This window comes from Primulina huaijiensis, chromosome 8 (assembly GCF_012295235.1).
Source record: "Primulina huaijiensis isolate GDHJ02 chromosome 8, ASM1229523v2, whole genome shotgun sequence".
Classification (NCBI taxonomy): domain Eukaryota; kingdom Viridiplantae; phylum Streptophyta; class Magnoliopsida; order Lamiales; family Gesneriaceae; genus Primulina; species Primulina huaijiensis.
In genome coordinates this window covers 16037311-16046945 of record NC_133313.1, presented here as the reverse complement: position 1 = coordinate 16046945, position 9635 = coordinate 16037311, and the positions used below count along the sequence as shown (strand labels likewise).

General features: G+C 37.9%; 2 protein-coding genes across 6 annotated transcripts; both read left to right on the top strand.

Annotated features, from left to right (window-relative positions):
- Nucleotides 1-1483: 1483 nt before the first annotated feature.
- LOC140982682 (uncharacterized) lies at nt 1484-2180 on the top strand. The gene is made up of 2 exons (XM_073449326.1): nt 1484-1769; nt 1953-2180. The coding sequence occupies exons 1-2, from the start codon at nt 1550-1552 to the stop codon at nt 2108-2110; spliced, it is 378 nt and encodes a 125-aa protein (XP_073305427.1). The 5' UTR covers nt 1484-1549; the 3' UTR covers nt 2111-2180.
- A 4006-nt stretch (nt 2181-6186) lies between these two features.
- LOC140983008 (uncharacterized) lies at nt 6187-9276 on the top strand. Of its 5 annotated transcripts, none has more exons than XM_073449859.1 (4): nt 6197-6484; nt 7401-7493; nt 7836-7927; nt 8652-9269. In XM_073449859.1, exons 2-4 carry the CDS (start codon nt 7464-7466, stop codon nt 9058-9060), a joined length of 531 nt encoding a protein of 176 aa, XP_073305960.1. In that variant the 5' UTR covers nt 6197-6484; nt 7401-7463; the 3' UTR covers nt 9061-9269. The 5 variants fall into 5 exon arrangements, with proteins under 5 accessions (XP_073305958.1, XP_073305956.1, XP_073305960.1 ...); XM_073449858.1 differs by having other exon boundaries at nt 6439-6484; nt 7836-7985; nt 8652-9276; XM_073449857.1 differs by lacking the exon at nt 7401-7493 and having other exon boundaries at nt 6187-6484; nt 7836-7985; nt 8652-9275.
- Nucleotides 9277-9635: the final 359 nt, after the last annotated feature.

Genomic DNA, 9635 nt, shown 5'->3' with positions numbered 1-9635 from the left:
ATGATGATATGTATGTTTAAGTATGTATGATGCAATTACGTTCATGATAATGTTTGTAAATCGATGGCACGTCTATGAGTATGTAAGTATGTTCAAAGTTAAGTTATGTATGTGTTACTTTAAAATGCATGTGGTTTTATTATACGTTACTTCCTATTCTCAGTTTATACATATTGAGTCTTTAGACTCACTAGACTTGATCGATGTAGGTGATGACGAGTTTGAGGAGGCAAGAGGCGGGGACCAGTGAGTTAGCTCGAACAATGCGGAGGCCTAACCCGAGGACCACCGTAGTTTTCAAGGATTTTATTTTATGAATGATAAAATTATTTACTCATATTTTAACGAATTACTTTATGTTATTTTAAAACAAGTACTTTAGCAAGCTCGTTACATTCCAAATATTTTGTCGAACATTTTATTTGTATTGCATTTTGAAAGGCGATTACTTATTTAAGAAATTTTTTATTTTTCCACAAATTTTAAGTTTGCTTAAAAACTACGGTATGTTACAGTTGGTATCAGAGTGGTATTCTTGTAAAGGGTTATGCCTACTGTCGGTTGCGAGAAGCTCACGAAGTCGTGCCTCAAGTCTGTAAGTTTTAAAATTCTTTCATGTAGTATGCATCAGAGTCATGATTTCAGCATTTACTTGTTTAAATTCGATTTATGTGCATCTTATGATATAGATACCATGTTCATGCATGTTGGTTTACGTGTTGGGTAAATTTTGGAATAGTATGCCTCCTAAACGTATGATTGCTCGAGGAGCAGGTGAAGAGAACAGAGAGGCTCGGGATGAGGAGAGGGCCACTCCTCTACGCCCACCGCCAGATATGCAGGCACATATGCTTGCAGGGATGACTCAGTTCTTCGCACATTTTGCGGAGAACAATGCTGGAGTAGATACAGGTGCGAGGCCCAGGCCAGAGGCAGTGTATGATAGGTTCAAGAGGATGGACCCAAAAGAGTTCTCGGTGACTACTGACCCGATGATAGCTGAGGGATGGATTAAGTCCATCGAAGTGATTTTCGCTTTCATGGAGCTGCAGGATACAGACAAAGTTAGATGTGCCACCTTTCTGTTGACAGGGACACTAGATTGTGGTGGGAGAGCGCGTCTGTGTCAGTGAACTTGTAGACTCTGTCTAGGGATGGTTTTAAGGAAGCCTTCTACTCCAAGTACTTCAATGAGGAAGTACGCTCCCGTCTAACTAGGGAGTTTTTGACGTTGCGACTGGGAGACAACATCGTGGCAGATTTTGTGAAGAAGTTTGAGAGGGGGTGTCACTTTGTACCCCTAATTGCTAATGATGCCCTGGAAAAGTTTGAGAGGGGGAGTCACTTCGTGCCCCTACCACCTATGTGTTGTTGTATCTAGAGCCTTGGTGGCTAAACAGGACCATAAAGACATCGAGAATGACAGACAGGGCAAGAGGCCCTATCAAGAACCCCAGAACCCCCCTATCAGCAGCAGCAGTTCAAGAGACCTTTCTAGGGGCAGCCGGGAAATAGGCCATTCCAAGGACCGCCGAAAGGCAAAGGTCCTATGCCGCAAAAGAAGGCTCCTCAGAAGCCTGAGTACCCAGTGTGCCCGAAGTGCAACCGTCAGCACATGGGCCAGTGTTTATGGGGTTCTGGCAAATGCTTCAAGTACGGAGCCAGTGATCATATGCTGAGGGACTGCCCGCAGTGGAGGCAGCCAACCCAGGGGAGAGTGTTCGCCATGCATGCCAAGGAGGCGAACCCAGACACGACTCTACTGACTGGTAACCTATTTAATTCAGCACAATATTTATTTTTGGTCATGCATGCTTCGAAAATTTTTCTTGGGTATAAAAATATGTTGTTTTCGTATTTTGGAGACTTTGAATAGAGATTTCCAACTATGCATGAGGTTAAGATTTGTATTTTGGGATATAAGTTTTTGGTATTGTGCTAACGTCCTTCAGGAAATATTTTCATTAAGAGAGTAGCCACGAAGGCCTTGTTAGATTCTGGAGCTACTCACTCTTTTATCTCAAAGACGTTCGCCAATCATTTGGGCGTCAAGTCCATTGGACTCGACGTGAGCTACTCCGTGACAGTCCCATCAGGGGAGGAGTTATAAGCTACTAGCATGGTCAGAGATATCGATCTTGAACTACAAGGCCACCTGGTTTACGCCGATCTGATTGTGATTCCAATGCAAGAGTTTGATGTTATCTTAGGGATGGACTGGCTGATGAAGAATATGGTCTAATTGATTTTCTGAAAAGATCAGTGTTTGTAAGACCGTTGGGCATGGAGCAATTTCTTTTTGAGTCAGACAGGTGGAGAAGTTTCCCTCGCATGATCTCTTGCATGCAGGCACGGAGACTTATGCATAAAGGGTGTCAGACATTCTTGGTCAGTATTATTTCAGCACCTGACGCACCCACCCGTCGATATCTAATGTACCGGTTGTCAGAGATTTTCTTGACATTTTTCCAGACGACGTCACAGGTCTTCCACCAGAGAGAGAGGTGGACTTTGCCATTTACCTTATGACAGGCACTGTGCCAATCTCTGAGGCACCGTACCATTTGGCCCTAGCAGAGATGTTAGAGCTCAAGCAGCAAATCCAGGAGCTCCTACACAAAGAATTCATCCGCCCTAGTTTCTCACCATGGGACACACCAGTGCTCTTTATATAGAAGAAAGATGGGAGCATGAGGTTGTGTATTGATTACCGAGAATTGAACAACATAACGATCAAGAATAAATACCAATTACCAAGGATTGAGGACTTATTCGATCAGTTGCAGAGGGATAAAGTGTTCTCTAAGATAGATCTACGATCTGCGTATCATCAACTGAAGGTAAAGGATGCAGATGTTCACAAGACAACCTTCAAAACTAGATATGAGCATTATGAGTTCTTAGTGATGTCTTTTGGACTGACGAATGCTCCAGCAATTTTAATGGACCTAATGAATCGAGTATTTCAGCTCTAGTTAGATCAGTTTGTCATAGTATTCATGTCACACCCTTACTCTATACTTAGCATAATTACCATAATCAAAATAAGGTTTGAATGATATAACTTTAGTAAGAAACAAATCAAACAAGAGGCATCACTTTGACCGTTTATAAAAATTTTGGCATGATGTCCCTATATTTTGTATACACCAAAAACTCAAGCAATACTATTTATACACACTTATAAGCATATTCTCATATACAAACATACTTTGTATCATCATACATAACCTGGAACTTGTTTCAAACCCTGATATAAACTTTACTATAATACATATGCGGAAGCTATACAATAATAAGTCTCGGTTCTTGTCGAGGTGAGGCACGTCACAAGCATCCATTGGCGAACCGGCATCCTATGTCTCTTCACTACCTGATCCTGTAATACATGAGCTACGTGAGCTTATAAAACTCAATAAGTTGGCACTTGTACGTATCAATATGATTCGAAGGAACATACATATCAAGTCGTGACAACAATGAATCTTTAAACCATGTCATATCATAGCATATATTTATGTTCATTTTTGTACTTGAGCCTCATTAGTTGACCTGTACTACCGTGCTTGCTTTATTATATAGCTACTATTGTGTTGGACGTCAGGGAGCAACCTTTGGCAACCCCACGCCCCATGAACATATATTGGCCAATAGGTTTGGTGGACTTAAAACCACCCATGATGTCAACAAGCTCTACATCATGTAAAATCAGTCATTATCCTTTCATATTCATGTTCATGTTCATGACATAGCACCCATCTTCAATATTCATGAGTTTCTTTCATATTTAATACATAACAATGGAATATAGTGCAATGTTTTCATCAATAACCATACTAACAATGTACATATAGCAACAGAAAATGAGAAGCATTTGAAATTCATAATATTACTCATGTATTACTTCAAGAACATGCCAACTTACTGTACAAGTGTATGAATACTGGTTTGAGAGGATGTTTCTCGTGCCTATACTGTCAAATACATCAATAAACCAATCACTATGTATATACTAGGTGAAAATCACTCCTTTATTGTCCTCTACATGTATAACAAGCAAAAGAGAAGAAAACTTACACCCTTAGGAAGTTCTTGTGATAGAGAACTTAATTCTAACTTCAAAATGATGAAAGGAATTAAGAAGGGAGCGTTTGGGAGGAAGTTTTCTAGGTTTGCTTCGTGTTCTTGCTGAGGAAGAAGGTAAGAATGGGAAAATTTATTAAAAAATTTGATCCTTATCTTTTTATACACTGCCGGGCGCATATGCGCCACTTTTCGGGCGCATATGCACTGCCCGTTCTACCCACCCAACGCATATGCGCGAGTTCTGGCGCAAATGCACGCCACATTCTGCCGAAAAACTCATTTTAACTTCCGAATTAGCAAAAGTGGTCAACATGAAAGTTGTAGCCCTATGTGTTTTCTTGCATCTCCAATTAGCCTCATGTCATTTGAAGGTCTAAGTAAAAAGTTATGCTCATTCTCTCAACATATGTCAGTGCAAGAACAACGATACACATGACACACTTCGGGCCACTTTTGGCTCGTCTTCCCTAATTATTTGAACAAAATTCAAAACATGAAAATTATAGCATTATATCTTAGCTTTCTAATGGTTATGGCTTCACACAATTTGGATCAAGATTCAAATCAGTATGCTAAAAATCGTAAAACCTACCACAATTTCATCTCATTTCCTATCAACTTCCTTACCCTACTTCTACCTACACATCTTACTATCAATATTTTAACACATATTCATTCTCAATACACCAGGGACAATATAAAAATCATGTTCAATCTCAATATCGATACCTCAATCAACAGGTAAAACATAATGAGGCAAATAACTACATAATAAACGACATAAACGTATTATTATCATTTGTACGAGTAACCGGGCATTACAATTCATTGACGACATTCTTATATACTCAAAGAGCCATGAGGAGCACAGTCAGCATTTGGGTACAGTTTTGCAAGTCTTGTAGAGCCGTAAGTTGTTTGCAAAATTCAGTAAATGTGAATTCTGATTGGAGAAGGTAGCATTTTTGGGACATATCATTTCTAGCAGTGGCATTGAGATGGATCCAGCTAAAGTGGCAGCAGTAAAAGAATGGATTGAGCCGAAGAACGCGTCAGAGATCTGTAGTTTCCTAGGCTTGGCAGGTTATTACATGAAATTTATTCAGGATTTTTCTTCAATTGCAGTGCCACTCACTTCATTGACCAAGAAAATTGCTAAATTTATATAGAGTGATGATTGCCAGAAGAGCTTCGATATTTTGAAGCAAGCTCTTATTACAACGCCGATTTTAGCCATGCCGTCAGGGCAAGGAAATTTTGTGTTGTACACCGATGCATCTAAGCTCGGTTTAGGTGCAGTATTGATGCAGCATGGTCGGGTTATAGCTTATGCCTCCAGACAGTTAAAGGTGCATGAGAAGAACTACCCGACTCATGATCTCGAGTTAGCTACCGTTGTCTTTGTGTTGAAGATATGGAGACATTATTTGTATGGCGAGAAATGCCAGATATTCACTGATCATAAGAGTCTCAAGTACTTCTTCACGCAGAAAGAGCTGAATATGAGACAAAGACGGTGGTTGGAGTATGTAAAAGGCTACGATTGTGAAATTAGCTACCATCCGGGGAAAGCTAATGTTGTGGCAGATGCTTCGAGTAGGAAAGTAGCAGTCGTAGCACATTTATCAACGCAGAGATCTCTTCAGTCAGAGTTTCAGAGATTCAGAGGTTTGGCCTAGAAGTTTATCCTAAGGACAGAGCGCCCAAGTTGTCTAATCTGACAGTCCAGTCTTCTTTGCTAGACCGAATCAGTAGAAGTCATCCTTCGCATGAATAGTTACAGAAGTAGAGACTGAAAGATGAAGTCAATGACAATGTACTCTGCGCAATGTCATATGGTATTGTGAGGTATTTGTTGTTGAACTTGAAACTAGTCAAATTAGCTCCAAATATGGATGATTGATTACTTGGCAAGAAAGAAACTAAATATTATTATACAATTGAGTCTCTAACTAGAAATATTGATGGATTGATTACTTGGAAAGAAAGAAACTAATTATTGTTGTTAACTCAAAAATTCGCTTCAAATTGGGACCGTCGGTGTGATTAGATTAAAATAATAATGATAATCAATAGAAGAAAAAGGAAGGCAGGAAGGCAGGAAGGGAGAAATTAGGTGAATAAAAATTCATCCAATTGTCAAAACATCACTAAACAATAATTTACCCACGCAAATTCAACCTAAACCACTTGCTTTCTTCCCGCATTCCATTCTCTTCATTTGAATTCTTTCTTTTCTCTCTCTTATGTTTGTGATATGTTGAGGCTGTGGAAATGGTACCAGAATTGCTTGGCGACGCACCCAGTTAAGACCCAGGTGATTAGCTCCGGCTTGATTTGGGGAGTTGGTGATATTGCTGCTCAAACCGTCACTCAATCCACTTCCAGAAGAAATTATGTCAGGGTTTTTTTTTATTTATCATTTTTAATGGCTCTGTTTTCGTATGGTTTTTTATTTTCTAATTTGATTTTTCTGAGGTAATGGGTTGCGCCTAATTTTGTTTATTGTTCGTGTTTGGTGGAATGGGTATTTTTTTTATCTGTTTGTATTTGCGTTTCTTTTCTCAAGTTATATGACTATGTTTTGTGTGTTACTAGAAGGAAATATGCATTTGCGTGTGCTTCGAGTAGATGGGGTGTGAATTTTTTTATAGATGTTTGCTGTATTTTGTTGAACAAAATGCTGGTAACTGTTAACCCCTTATTTGTCTCTCCTCGTGTGGTTTTATTGTTCAAAGGGCATTAAACATCTCCAGAAAATGTGTAATCAAAGACATTAATTTGTTACATCTGCTATGGTTTTATATTCTTTGTATGCATGTTGCATGTTTTTTTCAGAGACTATGTGAAGTCAAATGTTATAATATGTGGGTATGCATAGTTATTAAGTGTTCGGTCTGATACGCTCAGAATCTCTCAAGAATTCTAAATGTAAACTTTTCTGGCGGGGAAGTGAGATGTTAATACTGGAAGGAGGATAAGATATTAATGTTTTAATCATTCTTTAGTGAGGAGGAAGACTTTCTTTGCGCACCATCTCTTGTTGATTGTCAACTGGTTTTTGGTCTATTTTTCCCGAAGTGACATGAATCTTCAACATGAGTGTCCATCTTATACTTTTAATTGATTTAACTGAGTTGCTGAAAGGAAAACAAAGTCCTCATGTTTATCTTTAACCTACTACCTATTTTCTTCCAATCATGAAGAATGTTTATGCAATCTGTTGTTTAGCTTTCTTTAAGCCGTGATGTTTGTATACTTTTGTATATGTGTTTTTTCCTTTGGATGGAACAAACTCTTGATGCTTTCTGCAGTCGTGGGCAAAGCTTTTATCTATGAATGATTAGAGTTATCGTGTTTATGTGTTTTCATAAAAGATGGAGAAAGAAATGACCAGTCTCACAATGGTAAGTTTACTTTTGGTTTTTCGGAATTAGATTGAGCTTTTATCCTTTGAGCATCAGATATTGCAAAATTTTGCGCTAGCATTCTTTATTCCTTTTTCCCTGGTTTTCTAATACTTGTTGAAAATTAAACGGCCACCAACCCCTCGTGTGCGTGAAGCCTGCCAAAATGAGCATGAAATGAACATTTTTTTCTCCTTCTTGCTCACACGTCTGATAGTCATGCACAGCTTTGGCAATTTGAATATCCGTTACTCTGAGAAGCTTAACATCTTCATTTTCTGAGAAGCTTAACATCTTCATTTTCACATCACTGAATAGCGATACGCATTGTTTCCTCTGCAGGATGAAGATAAAGAATTTAAGATCAATTGGAGAAGAGTCGCTACTACGAGCTTGTTTGGGCTTGGATTTGTTGGTCCAGTTGGGCATTTCTGGTAGTTTTCTGTTGAGTTATGACTTTGAGAGGCAAACCCTCGTTTTCTATACTCGGAGGTCCTACTAAATTAAATATGAAAGCTCTTGGTTTTGAGTTACATCACATGTTTAAATTTGAAAATGGACTAGTAGGTAACTAGGTAATCTTCTGTGGCTTTGCTCATGTACTTGATGACCAGATTGAAATTGACAAAAGAAGATTTTGACATGTTCTCAATTAGTAATTTCTAAGACGAGGTCACGGTAACGAAACAATGGTTCATTATTTGATAGTATCCATTTCTGGAAATTCTCAGAATGTAATAATAACCATTTACTAATGTTGTTGAAAATATCTCTGTTAGAAATTTCACGAAAACTGAATGCTGTTGTAATCCAAAAAAAAAAATTTGAAATCAGATTAATTAAAAACAATTTGAAATGGGATTAATTATAATTAGGTTAGAATGCCCTCTGAGCATCGTATCATGGATTTATTTCTTAACGGCTGAATTGTGTCGGGGATGTGTGCGTTCATAGTCGAATTATGTAAATCCTTTGTTGTGTTCTGTTTACTTTTTTCATCGTATATCTATTGTTTAAAAGTAAGATTAATAAAGTTTTAGCCCACTAAACATTATGTCATGGATTAGAAACGGATGGTACTTTAGACTTCAAGTAATCTTTGATTCCCGTCATTACACACGCACAGGCTGTACGGTTCTCAATCCTTCTTCCATTCAGGTATGAAGGGCTGGACCGTTTCATTAGATTAAGGCTACAACTACGGCCCAATTCCTTCCGTTTTGTCGGCACAAAAGTAGCAGTTGATGGCATAATCTTTGGGCCCTTGGATTTACTCCTGTTTTTCACTTACATGGGTTTTTCTACGGGTAAAAGTGCCACTCAGGTCAAAGAAGATGTCAAGAGAGACTTTCTCCCAGCCTTGATTTTAGAGGGAGGCATCTGGCCAATTGTTCAAGTTGCCAATTTTCGATTCATTCCTGTTCGTTATCAACTCCTTTACGTCAATTTTTTCTGTTTATTGGATAGCTGCTTTCTTTCGTGGCTTGAGCAACAAGAAGATGCCCCTTGGAAGCAGTGGTTCAAATCGTTGCTTCCTTTGAACGAAGAAAAACAAGAAAGTGGGTAATTGGTAATTACTTGTTCATTGTTTCGGTTGGTTCCGTCTTCTCTTCTGGGATCATTTTTCGAACTTTCATCGACTAGAATACATGTAAAACTTGATTTGTACCCCGGAGATGAACGTTTTGTGATTATAGAGTTCTTTGCTTCAATATACTGCTAAAAAGGACATGAGTTCATTTTTGCATTTCATAGGCTTTCTATTTTAATGAAAATGCGTTTTTATATGTTTGCGATACATTGTTCCCAAAATCTCGATCCAATTATCAAGAATCATTTACTCTTTTATATTTGGATTATAATTTGAAGTTAGATTCTTTTAACTGTGTTTTTCTTATTCACTGAAATTCTTGTAAACACAAAGGATAATCATTTAAAAATAACAACAGATTTTTATAAGGCCTTCAATTATTTCGTCACAACAAGAGGTATTATGTGAAATGAACTTATTATTCTTTGCAATACTATGCTAAAATGAATATTGTTTTTTAATCTTAAATTAAACATAGGATCAATTTTTATTTTATATTAAAATATATCATTCTAAAGAATAATGATATAAACAGATATCATGTTAGTGAA